The sequence below is a fragment of the Gopherus evgoodei genome, chromosome 8 (genome assembly GCF_007399415.2).
Source record: "Gopherus evgoodei ecotype Sinaloan lineage chromosome 8, rGopEvg1_v1.p, whole genome shotgun sequence".
In the NCBI taxonomy this organism is placed as follows: Eukaryota; Metazoa; Chordata; order Testudines; family Testudinidae; genus Gopherus; species Gopherus evgoodei.
This window is the reverse complement of record NC_044329.1, coordinates 110,380,247-110,395,004: the sequence shown is the minus strand read 5'-3', so window position 1 is coordinate 110,395,004 and position 14,758 is coordinate 110,380,247. Positions and strand designations below refer to the sequence as shown.

At 54.0% G+C, this 14,758-nt stretch overlaps 1 protein-coding gene across 1 annotated transcript; it reads right to left on the bottom strand.

Annotated features, from left to right (window-relative positions):
* Nucleotides 1–24: 24 nt before the first annotated feature.
* Nucleotides 25–12,950, bottom strand: LOC115656624 (bestrophin-4-like). Its single transcript, XM_030573598.1, has 9 exons — nucleotides 12,446–12,950; nucleotides 11,778–11,872; nucleotides 9,066–9,299; nucleotides 7,580–7,734; nucleotides 7,348–7,425; nucleotides 6,445–6,603; nucleotides 4,421–4,501; nucleotides 2,976–3,130; nucleotides 25–1,904 (listed from the first exon to the last, which is right to left on the bottom strand). The coding sequence occupies exons 1-9, from the start codon at nucleotides 12,643–12,645 to the stop codon at nucleotides 1,502–1,504; spliced, it is 1,560 nt and encodes a 519-aa protein (XP_030429458.1). The 5' UTR covers nucleotides 12,646–12,950; the 3' UTR covers nucleotides 25–1,501.
* Nucleotides 12,951–14,758: the final 1,808 nt, after the last annotated feature.

Below are 14,758 nucleotides of genomic sequence, written 5' to 3'. Positions count from 1 at the left end.
TTCCTGTCGTCTAAATAAACCTGATTTACTGGCTGGCTGAGAGTCAGGGTGAATCACAGGAAGCCGGGCTGCAGGGCCCTGACTCCCCCACACTCCGTGATAGGAGGGTATACAGGAGAGACCTGATCCAACATGTGGGCTTACAAGTCTCCAAAGAGGCTGGGGCTTGGAAATTTGGAAGGGACCAGGCTGAGGTTGCTATTGTAGCAGCAGGCTGTAGGGGGCACACTACCTATGCGGTTCCCCAAAGTCACACAATGTGTGTACCCTGTTGCAAACTGTAGGGGATGCTAGTTTATTAATAACAGAGCCTTGAAATAGCCCTGTACATGTACACAAAGCCTGGGAAAAGACAGCTGCCCTGAAATGCTCTATACTAGGAACCAAATGGAAATATTTTCTCTTGTTACCTTTAAATGTTTGTAGCTTTTAAATGAATGAGCCAGTTTTCTTCAAACGTGGCTTGTCTTTTGTAGATTTCATTGAGACTTTACAAAATCCTATTTGAAGATTCTGCCATATCACCCGTGTAGTGATATGTGGTTTGGGGGGTGGGTATTCCATGCTAGAAAAATAGCTCCTTTTAAGCGGGGGAGGATTTTCATCCTGAACTTTGCATTTCCAAATTTTGAAGGCTTGATTTCTCATCCGTGATCACTGTGTTGTTTTCATGGAACTTGTTCTGATCACTGCATCACCCCATTACAAAAACACAAAATCGCTTAAACCAGGTTAAAAAGTTTGTTTTTAAATTTAAATTTTAAATTGTTTTAAATCTATGGGCTGTAATCGTTTGGTCTCGTTTTGGTTGTGAGGCTAGTGGGCGGGCCAGGTGCTCATGCTAGATAGTGGTCCCTTCTGACTTTACCCTCTCAAACCTAACAACTGCATAGGCAGGCGTGAGGGAGGCGCAAGTCAGTCAAATGATGGCTCTAGCTGAAAGACTGAATGATTAAGACGAGAATCCCTCTTCCCTGTCTTATTTTAGCCTCACTGCTCCTCGTGTGCCACACACATGTGATGTCCCTGAGTTTGTATTGTTGAAAGCGACTGACATCCGCAATAAGGGGTCACACAGCTGAGGCTAGGGAGAAATTTATTTACCCTCATGGGAGGCGTCTCACAGCATTTTAAGTTTCTGGTATGAATATTTCTCCTGTGTCCCTCAGTTTGGTTCTTAGATTCAGTGGGTGAAAAACAGCTGGGCTGTGGCAACCAGAAGGATGTGACGGGGAACTGGCGACGGGGCTTTCTGTAGAGCATGATCCTTATCGAACCCTTTGCAGCATTTGAGCTGATCACTAGAGTCTGGCTTCCGGCCCTAGGGGCCTGCTCCAATGCCTACTGAGCCGGGGGGAGTCTTTCCCTTCGTTTCAGTGGGTTTTGGATCAGGCCCTTAGCTGGCGGCACCATCACATGAGCTGCCAGGCCTAGAGGACAGGGCCCGGGGGCGCAGCTCGCACTGAGAGTGGCGTGACACGGCATGCTGAGCTTGCTGCCTCTAGGCAGCCGACTGGTCAATGTCGATGCTCTCGTCGGAGGGCTGCCTCACTCGGATCTGGGGGTTCTCCTTCCGCGGCCCCTGTGAGGCTTCCAGCCGGTTGGGTGCCTTGAGGCGGGTGCCAGGCGTGGGGGGCTCGCTGGCCTCATCTTCTGTCTCTTCCTCCTCGATGCGGCCCACTAATTCGGGGCCCTCGCCGCAGCGGGGGTTGGGAGAGGGGAAGCCGCCCTCACCCCTCAGGCGCAAAAGGTGGTGGTGGGCCCGGTTGCTCCTCCCGAAATTCTTCAGGCTGACAGCGGGGGAGGCGGCTGCAGTCAGGAAGCGGTTGAGCAAGGGTGTGTGCATGCGGGGCAGGCTGGGTGAGGCCTCCACCTGCTGGCTTTGCTCCGGGTCATCACTCATCCTGGGGAAGGAGCATGGGATTAGGGCACGAGGTCTGAGTCAAGAGGCAGGGGAAAAGGCCCCATTGATCTGAAAGGGCTTCAGATCAGTGTCAAAAGTGCGCTCTGGGGACAAGCTGCTGGCCAAAGCATGTGACGTGCCGGGGACAGGCTCCTGGGATCACAAGGCCCCACCCAGCACCGACCTTCAACCAAGCTGCCCTGGACGCTCCTGGGAGCTTTGCCTCAGCAAGGGGGCTGAAGTGTCCCTGACTAAAACGTGGCCAGTGCATCAGCATCCCCTGCTTTAATATCCAAGCTTGGCTTTGGCAACTGGTGCGAGGGCTGCTGTCGCCCCTCGCCTCACAAACCAAGTTCCCGAACACAATTGAATGGGGTTAGTGTAAGAAAAATTGTTACTCGAAGTAGCCCTGTCTCCCTCACAGCCCTGCTCCTGTGCATCCTGGAGCCAGAGCTGCTGCCTCGCGACGGTTTTTACTCCTGTTAGCTCAGCGCCGAGGGAGCTGGAGTCTCTTTTGGCTCATGCAGAACCAGATGATTCTGCACCAAATTTGCTTGGTAACGTAAGAGATGTTTTCCCTGACTACAAGCCCTGCAATCTTACTGCAGGCTGGGTTCTTCCCAGTTCATGCAGCTTGGTAAATAATTCAGATTATTCAGGCCAGAGTCTTCCCTCACTTACCCTAGTGCACCCAATTGTCTTCATGTTCTGCCCTCAGTTACCCCTGCAGACAACGGGTTCATTTAGGTGTAACTAAGGGCAGAATTTGACCTGCAGATCTTTATAAATGGATGAGGAACAAGCTAGAACTCCCCACCCCCCAGCTTGCCTCTTAGATTCCAGGATCAGTTTGTGACACAAGCAGTTATCAGAAAAATCACCTTCCTACTTGTAAACTGAGTAAATCTGATCTGGTATGACTGAGAGGCAAGAAAGGGGAGCCCGCACGGCCCTTTTCAGAGTGGCTTTTCAGGTCCAAACCCCCCTTCAGAGCAATCCCAGAGGCTCTTGGCCATAGCTGCTGCTTCAGGAAAGCTGCTGTTTTTGTTCGGAATGATCCCGCTGCCTTTACCGCATATCGAAGGTGGATCCCAGGAAGGAGGGCTTCAAGGTCTCGGCAGCTGTGGCGATGGTGTAAGGTGGCTGAGCTGTGGATTCATTCCAGTATTTGTCCTTCCCTGTTAGAGGCAGGTTCTGGTACATGTCATCTACGGAGAGCAGGGACACCTAAGGGTGGCAAAGGGCAGGCTCAGCTTCAAAAGGAGGAACAGAGCATGCCACAGGCTGGTTGGGTCTTTAAGGGGAGTGGGACGTGGTCTTGCCTGTGAGGGATCAGCTGATCTGATGCTCTGGCATCAGGGGTTTCAATTCACTTTTCAGAGCCAGCTGGAGAAGCATTCGTTGATTTCCAGAAAGGGCTTGGGGGGGTCGGGGGGAGATTGTCCTCTGTGACTGGCTCTGAGGGAAGAGGGTAGCAGGAGGGAAAGAGGCTGCTGTGGCAGGCCTGGGAGTGGGCCAAACCCTAGGCAGGTGGCCTGGAGAGAGACTGGGAATAAGGATCTAGATTGGGGGAAAGACTCCAGGGAGGGATCCCTGAGGAACAGCAGCTCAGGTAGGAGCTGGGTATCCCGGGAGGAAGCGGGGAGGGTCAGCACTCAGAGAGCAGGCGGAAGGGGATCGCAGGAGGGGCAGAGACCCTTCTATTTTGCGTACCCCTTGGGACTATTGTCTGTTTGTTAGCAGTGCCCATGCAGGGGTGCTGCGAGAGAAGGCAGCCACGAGGCTGACCCTGACACATGTTTTGTGCATCGAAGGCGAAACTCTCCCTCACTCCAGTGAGGATGTTGCCTGAGTATAGAGTTAGACCTGGAGGCTGCATTCGCATAGGGTCTCATCCTGTACCCACTCCAGCCAAATGCAATGGGGGCAGAACTGGGCACTAGGGAGAAGCGTTCTGTGACGGAACAATCCTCCGGCTCCACACTTTCCTAGTGTTTCTCCTTTATTTGTTTCCATTTATCCTGTGGATTTTTTTATGGCTGGTGCATGGTACCAGCCTAATTAATCCCAAAGGCTCATGTCTGCCACCCACCAGATGGGTGTTAGCAGCGCTAGCTTCTCCCTGTCACACGGGCGCCATCCCCTGGGGCTCAGCTTCATCCCTGTTCTGGAGAGACTCCAAAGCTGAAGTTCAGATACAGCCCATTCATTCTGTGTCTTCTCCACTGCAATGTCAATGAGGATCACTTGTGATGTCAGTTTTGTGATGTGGACATCTGCCTGCTGAGAGCCCCAGTTCGCTGGATCTAGGAACCTCGGAACGCCTATACAAGGGCTGGATTTGAATCTGACTTGGAGGCAAAAGGCCCCCTGTCCAGCCCCTAATCCTGGCCTGTAGCATCTCTGTGCAGCCCTGATTATTCCAGTTTGATGGAACAGCCCCTGAGGCGTCGAAGATGTGCTCCCGGCCAGCACACCTGTCTCTACACCACAGCCTCTTTGGAGGGACGGACACACCTGCAAGTTCCTGTCGATCAGCTTGTTAGTTTCAAAGTCATCGTCGTCCTCTCCAAATGGGTTAATGATCTGTTCTGCGACCTGGAGGATGAAGGCAGAAAACCCCATGAGACACCAGGCTAAGGGGTCTCTGATGCTTGTGAAACGCACTGTGCTGACAGCTGTTACTATGAATGGCCACTGGCGCATTAGGGGCTGCGTAGTCTGTACATACCCTGTCCCTTCCACAAAGAGATCATAGTACAAATGTGGATGAGGATGTGGACTATGCATCTGAACGCACACAGTGCAAGTCCAGCTGAAGGGCCAGTCTCAGAGCCATGGGCACTTGCTTTCTGGTCTTTTCTGTTTCTCCTCTCATTTCGGTGGTGGATTTTCACTTGAAGGCTTTATCGAAAAGGAGCCTCTTAAGCAGGGATTCGCAGCCCTGGAGGCCTCTGCTTGCCCGCAGAAGAGGTACAGATGGGAAGCAATGCTGTAATCTTCCCTGATGCTGAGAGACATCTGCCCTGAGCTGGAGAGACCCCTTCTAGGGCAGAGAGGGGAGCTCAGTCCCAGGGGCCCATTCTGTCATTGCTCAAAGGGTCCATACGAGGGGGCCAGTCAGAGAGAATTAAGTTGCGTGAGGGGGACACTTCTCTCACGAGGTTTGGGCCAAGATCCCAATTCATCTCTCACTGAGTCCATCGGATCGGAAAGACTCACTCACCTGGGTTGTATCCACACCTGTGACTGTGAGGCACAGGCTCATTGCTGGCAGTTGGCAAAGGGTTCACAGCTCAGTGTCAGCAGCTCCTAAGGGCTGAAACACTCGCTGCGCCTAACAGATCGCTTTCATAGGCTTTATCCCTAAACCACGGGCCTTGCAGGGCCGTCCCTAGCCATTTGGGTGCCCTATGCAGCCCCCAACCCTGCCCCCCAAAGTCTGGGAGGCAGGAGCTGTGGGGGGCAACTTTTGGGGGCCCCACTGGCCCAGAGGATTAGCGGGGGACCAGGTAAGAGACAGGACGGAGGGAGTTGTCCAGGGCCCCACATCCCCCTAGGGATGGCCCTGCCCCTTGCAGGGGCGGGCCGGCCGAGGGATAGGGCTGGTCGCTGGGGCTGGTGCTGCCGCATATGCAGCATGCAGCTGCCTAGGGCACCATGAAATTTGGGGCAGTGGTGCCCTACGCAGCTGCATGTGCCTAAGGACATCCCTGGGGCCTTGCAAGGTCTCCAGTGAAAGCCAGGATCATGTTGGTCATTCATATCGTTGTGAAATGCATACACTGATGCGATTTTAATCATTGTGCCTATATACTGAATATCTGACCTGGGCACGCTGGGAAATATCGCTGAAGATGAGAAACTACTTTAGACAAGGATGTGAGCTGTTAAAGTTAAATTTTGACTCTGCTAAGGCTGTTATCCTGCTGTTTTCCACGTAAAAGTTCTGCTGCTAATATTCTTGCTCATGATTCATTTGGCTCTTTGGACCTCGGCTCTTTGCCAATAAACGTATTTGTGTTAGAAATAACTCATAGTGTTAAGTGAAGTGCGACTGCTCACTGGATTCATCGAGGTGACGTGCGCACTGTTCTCTTTCCGGGACAGTGAACCTGGTGCCTAGAAGCGTCCAGGGGCAGGTGCTGCACACTGGCCGGTGCTGCACACTGCAAGGAGCGCCGTGAGGACTTGGGGGTGGCTGTGTGTAACCTAGCACTAGCCTGCACAGAGAGGGTGAGTCTGCAGAGTCCCAGAAGCAGGGGCTTGTGGGGCCAGAGGTTGTTGGTTTCAGGGAGCTGAACCCCGGCAGAGACAGACAAAACTGCTTCATGCTAAGGGCAGGCAGTGGGTGCCCCTGGGGAGCGTCACAGTGACCTAGAAATGAAGTGCCCCTCATTGATTCCCCTGACATCCCCCAGTGCCCCATGTCATGTTCACAGGGGGGACAGGGGCTGCATGGGAGTCTGACAACCGGGGTCAAGGTCAGATCTCCCACCAAGCTGGTGCCCAGCAGGGTTCTGCGCCAGGAATGTGCTCACCTTCAGCCAGCCGGCATAGAAGAAGAACTGCAGGAGGGTGGTCAGAGGGACGTACAGATCCAGATCCTGGTCCTGATCTTGCTCTGGGTCCAGGGGCTCCAGAAACTGCCGCCCGATCACACAGAAGGCGAAGAAGGAATAGACAGCGATTGTGACTACCTGCAGCAGAGGCACTTCGTTAGCCAGAGCCGGGTGGGGAGGAGCCACTGGCTACTCCCAGTGCACATGGGAAATCCTAAAGCTGGAACTACTGCTTTGGAAAATGAGACTAGATAGAGTTTGACAGACGGAGATAGATGACAGTAACACTCAGATCCCACCACTGGTGAGTGTGAAAGAGTCTGTGGCACGTCTCACAAGAGTAGCTGTGCTATGTAAGTTGGTGTCCTGGCCAAATTCCGACTCGGGGTGATTCCATGCTGCCACTCTACACTCTTCCTACAGTTTCATTAGGAAACAGGATCCTTCTTCCCTCCCTGTTTGAACCCCCGCTTGTCCAATGTTGCTGTGTGCTGTTAAACAGCTGCTGCACCCCACCCCAGAGGTGGATGCAGTGTAGTGGTGGGTGAAGCGCCAAGTGCTTTGGGAAGAAAAGTGATAGAGAAATTCAAGTTGTATCTAGGAAGACATAGATCTACCTCACCATGGGTCAGCCCCCAGGACCCCACAAGTGCTCTGAAGATGCTGCATGTAAAAGGTCATCTCTACCTTGTAGAACTAGCCTGAAGCGGCTTACATGTGAAGGGTGTTTGGCTGGCAGGGAAGGGAGCTGTCGCTTTGATTGCCTTGCTGAGATGTGGCAGGCTGGAGGGGCCATTTTCCATGGGCCATGTGGTTCCCACCTCCAGATCCCAGTGGAGGGTTGGGAATGGAGGGTCAGCTGAAGGCCAGGCATTCACTGACCTGTGTGTACACCAGTGGGATGCTGATCCAATCATAGTGGAACAACATGCTGCATTTGGCACGGTACAGATTCAGCTCCTATGCAGAGAGGGGAAAGGGGGGGGTTATCACCTGGGTAACAGCAGCCTTGGACAAGCTCCCCCCACCAGCAGGTGACTCCCCAGATCCCAGCAACAAACCCCCAGAGCCACACCTCTCCCATCCCTTGACCTTCCAGTCCCCCGAAACTTACATCTATGAGTAAGCGGAGGGCCACGTCATCCCTGACCCGCCCATCTCGCCTCGCCTGGGCAGCCAGGTTGGTGAACCACACGCAGGGGATCCAGTACTTGTTAAAGTCCGAGTGGAGGCTCTCAAACTTCTTGCGCTCTTCCTGTGTCATGAAGCCTGCAGTGTGGGAGATGGCAGGTAAGATAGAGATTTTTCAACCCCTTTCTTGGCCCCTGCTCAGCACTGGTGAGAGGGCCCAGACTGTCTGGCCTGGTTGCAGCAGCCCTCAATCCTCAGAACAGATACGGCACGGGCAGCAGCTGGGCAAGCTCCCCACACAGTCCCCAATCAAGGTGTACTCATCTTGAGATGGGGGACACCCTCTCCAGGAGGCAGATCAGTCTCCATGACCCACTCAGTCCTTGATCTCTCAGTCGGATGCTGGTGTACTGGGCCCACCACTGGGTCACCATCAGCGTGACGTAAAAATCTTGATCTCCCTGCCAGCAAGGGAGTTGGCTGTGTGGGGTGGGCTTTGTGATGGGCACCCCTGTTCTTATCAGGAAGTGGACTGAGACCAAAGCTCATTTCACACAGGCCACCAGGCAGCCATCAGCTGATAGCAACTCCCAGTTACTACGGACTTGGGCTGGATCTGAGCTCTGCCTCCCAGCACCACCCCCAGAGCTGTCCAGCCCTCTTTCTGTGACTCAGCCAGCCATGGGGATCCTCTGGAACCAGTTCCATCCCTCTGCCTCAGTAACTGGTGATGAACTAGATGTGGTTTCACTATTAACCTGGCCTCCTAGTTGCCCAGGAAGGAGTCGCTCCAGGGTCACAGATTCCAGACCCCTGGAGAAATGTTCCCTAGAGTCTACGTTCAGTGGCAGGAGTAGGAGACTCCAAGGCCACCACTGAGCATGTCATGGCCTGCTGCTGGGATAGGCTCAGGAGTGACCGCGCTCTTATTCCTGGTGGAGAACAGGCAGCATGGCCTCAGATGGGACTGTAACATGGGAGGTTGATTCCCAGCAGGAGCACCGAGATTTCCAATCCCACCCTGAAATCCTGGCCCCGTGGAAGTCAAGGCTAGTTTTGCCATAAACTTCTGCCAGGCCCCACCCCCTCCCCATTGCTCCCTGGGCTAACAGGGGCAGGGTGCCCCTGTGGCTAGCATTCTGCTCAGCCACGGGGGGCACTGGGTTCAGCTTACAGTCCTTGCTTGCTTCGAGTCTGCAGCTGCCACAGACTGCCTTGCGCTGCTCCAGGTTGCTGGCAGGAGTAAAATCAGGCCTCATGAGGGTACAAAGCAGAGGGAGAAGTGGGTCCCTTGGGATGGGAGGGGGGCAGGAAATTGTCTGTGCAAGAAAACACCCTGCCAAGTTAGGCTTTCCCTGCACACTGATCTTAACTCCAGCCTTGGCTGCTCCTTAGCAGATAGTTGCTGGCTGTAGCCTGGAAACTAACCAATGCATCAGTGCTCTGCTCAGGCCCTGAGATGAGCTCACCTGCTTCTACCAAATGGTCCATGGTTGGAAACCTCTTGAGCACCCTGGTGCTGACAGAGCGCAGGATGAGCACGGAGGATAAGTTGGCGTAACGGATGAGCGAGCGCCGCAGGATCCTCCCCTTTTCATCCTTCCCATGGACGGTGCTGGAGATGACGCACATCAGCTGGTCAGGCAGCGGGATGCTAGTGTACTGAGCCCACCACCGGTTCACGATCAGCGTGACGTAAAAACCTGCCCAAGGAGACAGCCCACGGGGGCACGGTTACTAGCTGGGGAGGCCCAGCAATGAGAGAGACAGGAGCAAATGGGTTCGTTAACTAGGGATGGCATCTGATGACGTGCAGGTTGTGCTGAGCGTGAGGGGCCAGCAGAGCTGCAGTGGGGGACGTTGCTGTGTTGCCTTGTCTAGATGGGATGTGAGTGTGCGGGAGCTCACGTGTGCTAACGGACAGGTTTTAAAAAACAAGTGCAGATAAGGCTCATGGAGCCCCATTTCCAAAGGAATCTAGGCACCTAGAGACTGACAAGTTCTTCTGAAAATCCCACTAGGTCCCTCTCTCAAGCTCTTTGAAAATCTGTCCCATTGCCTTCAACATCTGCTAAACTGGGTGAGTGAAAACCTATCCCTCCTCCACTGGCCTTAACGTGACCTGTTCAGCATGTCTGAGGCCTTCACCCTAGAAGACTTCTCCAATGCATTAGTTGGAAGGTGTCGGCCCGCATGTTAACATCAGCCCTTCGAATCCAAGTTTAAGCCAAGCCTGAGCAACAGCAGGGCGAAAACTCTCTTTGTTCCCCCTTCACGTAAGAACCAAAAGGTCCACACGGAAGCCAGGGCAAAGCAGACCTCGCATAGCTCATATTCCCAATGCAAAAACAAAGCTGGTGTTTGGGGGCAGGGCCAGGAATGCTCCACCCTTTCTACACACTGTAAAGAAGAGACAGATTTTCCCCTCGGCAGGCAGGAGACCTGTCAGTTTCCACCTGTGACTAACTGTACCAGCACTCTGATCACTGGATCACCAATTAATTCCATTGCTGTGGCAAAGCTGGGCCTAACGGAGGAGGGGCAGGAGATCACGACAAGGCTAATTAACCCATGAGCACAGAAAGTAGAAGAGGCCTGGGAAGGAAGAGCAGGGGGATAGACTAGAGCCGAGAGAAGCAACATGACTGACCCACCCACCTACCCACTCTCAGAGCCAGAGCCCTCTGCCTCTCAGAAACCTTCTGTCTCCCGCCTCCATGGCTGTGTGCACTAAGGGTTGCATGCAGCTGTAAGTACAGAGCTGCACAAGTTTGTAAGGTTGGTGGGGAGAGCGCTGTATATAAATTGCACAAGGTAGGTAACCAGAAGACGGGCTCCGAGCGGTTCGTGGCTAGAAAAGAGACAGGAGTGGGAAGACACCCGGTCACCATGTTTGTCTGGTTTCTGTAGGAGACGGATTTCTCTGTGGCAGGAGAGATAAAGAGGAGCTGAGCTGTTTGGAGGGACATTGTGCTTTTCCTTTGACTCATTTCCCCTGGCAATAGCGGAAGGCTCAGGACTGACATCCGATAACCTACAGCTGGGCTCGAATGAACGGCTCAAGGATTTAGCCAGACTCTGGCTGAATTCCTTAGAAGAGATTTTGTAAAGAGCAGTGAAAAGACCGGAATCCCTGAGGGAACAGCTGGTAGATCCATCAGCTGATCCCTTTCAGGGATGCTCAGACAGGGTGAAAGTAATTCACCCTGTTGGTGTGCACACCCTGTGCCAGCCAGCTCTCTGCACAGGGGTGAATATCAGCCCTGGGCACCCGGGGGCAGCCCGAGGGCAGGCAGCCACCCAAGCTCATCAGGTTAGCAGCTGCAGGAGTCACCTCTCAGAAAGCAGCAAAGAAGTTCCTCATTTCTCCTGCACAAGGGAGGGGCGCGGGCACTAAATAATGTGCCAGTCATGTCAGAGATAAGACCGTTCCCAAGGCACAGCGGGGTGGGGAGAGCTGTTCAGGGGCACCACTGCATTCCCACAAACATCTCCCAGCAGGGGAAGCTTTGGCTGGGTGAGGGCTTGTTTTATCCGGTAACTGTCTAATCATTAACCCCTCGCTCCCGTTCTCCAGTTTCCCCACTCCTGCTCGGTGCCCTCTCCCACCCCTCCCTTCTATCCGTGCCCTCTGCTCACACATACAACCGTCTCTCACGTTTTTGCAGGACTTCTCTTCCCCAGAGGATCCTAAATGTGCTGCACTTATCCACAGGGGTCGCTGAAATGCAGCCACCTCTGGGGCAGAACAGCAGTGCTACGTAACAGCTCAGCAGAGCATGTGAAAGAGAATGCTGCAGGGGGACTAGAGAGGCCGAATGGACTGTAGTGGGAGGAAGTGTGGTCAAGTGGCTGGAGGCAGGATGCCTGGGTTCTAGCCCTGGGTCTGCCTCTGATATGCTGTGCCGGGCGCTCGGTTTGCTGGTCTATAATATAATGGGGATGATAGTGCTGCCCCTCCTGTGGCCGGTGCTTTGAGATCCTGGGGTGAAAGGTGCAAATGATTATTGTCACCTGGACTGGAACTGGGCTAACTGCCCATGTGTTTCTGGGGCCTGGAGCCAAAGAATCAGGGTCCCTTCCACGAGCCATGCCCTGGCCCATCTGATCCATTCGCTCCAGCCTTAACTGGGCACTAAGGATGGAAAAGAAAGAGGGAGACCCAGGAGGGGGCACTTTACCCAAGACGAAGGACATGGGGATGAGGTCCGTGGAGCGGTTGCAGTACTGAGCCACTTTCACATAGACCCGCTTCTGCTCTTCAGTCAGCAGCCGCCTGCGGGGACACAAAGAGCCGGGATCAGGCGCTCACCCCGGTGTGCGTTATTGCCTGGAGCCTCCAACTCCTCTGTGCTCATCTTTAGATTCCCCTTCCTCTCACTGCCCCTTCACAGGAGCCCTGCCTCCTCCCTGCTCTCTCGCTCCCCAAGTGACACCCCCACCCCCGCCAGCCTGTGATGGATGGCTCTCTGTGGTTTATTTCCACTCCGGCTGTCATGTGCCAAGCCAGGGATCTTTCACTGATGGGGCCCTGCAGGATCTCTCCAGTGACCGGTTTTCCCTGAGACTAATATTTCCAGATGTTTTCCAGTTAAGTGGATGGATACTCTAATGGCAGGCACTGTCCATCAGCAGAAACGGGGTTAATAGAAGAGAATCAGCAACAGCAAGTGGGTAAAGGACACGGGTATTTCCAGCAAGTCCGTGTGCAAGTGAAACAGACTGACTGCTGCACGAGAAGGAACAGCCTACTACTGCTGCTGGCTCATGAAATCTATCCTCCATAGGTCCTGGGTTCTGTCCCTGGAGCGCGGACAGCCCACATGGGGAAGTCGTTCCACATACTCACCGGTAAGTGATGCTCAGCATCGCGTACAGCATGACAAAGACAAAGAACTCCTTGTAGAGCAGTTTGTAGATGCTCCCCTTCCACCTGAAGAGCAGCTTGGAGAAGCCCCCAAACTGGGCGTTGGCCACCTTCAGCGTGTAGGAGACTGTCATGGCTGCCTGCCTCCACCCCCTCTGGGCTGCAGCAGGGAGAGACAGCATTAGAGTGAGCTTTCCCCTCCGCCTCGCTGGAGCTCCACTTGTGAGTAGGAAGCTCTGTTGTCTCAAGTGCCATGGCTGGAGGTCACAGACCGAGACTGAGCCCACTTCGGGCCATCAGGCTGGGATCCAGCAGCCAGCACACATCTCCAGTGCAGGCCTCATAATCATCCATGGCCGCAGACACCACACTCGTCAGCCAACTGCGAGCCCATGCTCGTTCAGCCACCAAGGGGCAGGCGTGCGCCTCGATGCACACCACCCGATACATCCCATATAGTGGGTGGTGCACATGTAAGCCACGCTAGGTGCACACGTCTCTGTCGCCCTCTAGTCGTTGTTCCACGTAAGAGGCTAAGAATCTACTACATCTTTTAGCTCAGCTGGTAGAGGCTTATGCTGAGGGTCCTGTGTTCCATCCCTCGTGATGACCCACCATGATGTTGGTGGGGAAACCATACACATGCAAGAGCATGCACACCCAGAGCACCGTTACTAGATGGCACCAGCTGATCGATACCCAGGTGAGTGCACACACCTGCACGGCAGGACCTGTTGTTAGCAGACAGTACCAGCTGAGCAGATGCGTCTCTTCATAAGGCCAGTTTTATTAGTACAGATTGGTTCCAGTTCAGCCCAGCTGTGATCAGATACAACTGGGCTGTGCTCAGCGGAGTTACAGCCACACACCCCAGGTCTGGATTCGCACTGTCCCACGTAACACGGCTATAATAGATAGCTCTAGGCTGCAGCCTGGCCATTATTGAAGTGACACTCTCCCTGCTTCACATGTAAACCCACAGCTGGTGCAGGGCCTGGTTTGGAGGGAGGCTGGCGGGCACAGAAGCCCCTACTTGGGGGGGTCTCGCTCTGGGGAATACCCATGCCGTATCGTGCAGTTGGGTGAGCACCTGCTCTTCAGGCAGGGTAAAAGTCAGCCCCTGCCTAGGATGGTTTAGCAGTATTCAGGGAAGGGGATGCAGCCCAAACAAGGGGGTGATCCCTCCACCTTCCCACCTTGCTTCGCAGAGTCCCTCTTAAAACCATTTAAGGAAAACAGTGCAGCTTCGGCTCTGACACTAGCATGGAGAATACAGACTATTTGTTTCTGTTCCAAGAGCCGGTTAGTAGTAACAGCTGATTCTCCCACACGCTCCCCTACAAGACACTGCTAGTCCAGAACTACTTCAAGGGTGACATTCACAAACGAACAGTCCTCTGACCCCCGCTCCTACCCACACCAGTTGCTGCTCCCCTTGATGGGAGAACCTCTTACCTGCACCAGGAGTCCAGCCTGTCCCTTTTTGTCCCACCAGCGTGCAGGCAGCGGCAGAGCCTTTATGTTCTCCCTTTAAATACTTCCCCATGGCTCATAAACCGCATTCCTCAGGGTGATGGATTGGGGGTTATCGCCAGGCAGAGAACAGGGAACTCACAGGGAGGGTCACACCAGCCATGCCTCTTCCAGCTGTAGAGTTGTGTCCTGAATTTAAGAGTCCCTCTGGTGAGGTGTAGCCAGCACTCTGCCTCACAACAGTCCCAGATCATCCTGCTGTCCTCACGCAGGCCTGCCTGGTGCACGGCACATGGTCACTAACATCAAATGGGCATTGCCTGCTAACTCCTCTTGTAGCAGAGATTCAGGAGAGATCCATGCACAGATGCATCCTGGGCTTCCTGCTCAACTCCCCCCAGTAGCGCCAGGCATTGCTGCCAGGAGCAGGGGCCTCTGCATCATTTCCACACATGAAATGCTGCACTGTGGGATGGCGTTGGGAGGACCAACTGATCCTAATGCAGAGGCAATGCTTGTAGCTTCCATCCGTGCTGGAGGGAACCCGGGCAGATGGCTCTGGTTATAGGGAACCCAGCCCTGGAAAATGCCTGGTTTTGATTGCGTGTGTGGCAGGCCGTGGTGTGCATTTAGTGCATGCTCAAGGCTTTCCAAGCAGGGTCATGCAGAGAGAGATCAGGCTGCTGCTCTGTGCCACTCTTTGCTCCCATAAGATTCAGCAGAATTTAAGATTTGGATTGTTTTTTTAAATAAAGTTTCTAGCCTTTCTTGTTGCAAAGAAACCTTGTGAAGGTAACCTGACACCCCCTCCATTCTGCAAGG

Bases quoted from the DNA above. Each gene is read 5' to 3' on its own strand.
- LOC115656624 (XM_030573598.1), bottom strand. From the start codon at position 12,645: ATGCTGTCTCTCCCTGCTGCAGCCCAGAGGGGGTGGAGGCAGGCAGCC. The intron at 9,300-11,777 runs GTAAAGTGCCCC...CTCCTTGGGCAG, and splicing joins CCCCATGTCCTTCGTCTTGG to GTTTTTACGTCACGCTGATC. The intron at 7,426-7,579 runs GTAAGTTTCGGG...CTCTCTGCATAG, and splicing joins CCCTCCGCTTACTCATAGAT to GAGCTGAATCTGTACCGTGC.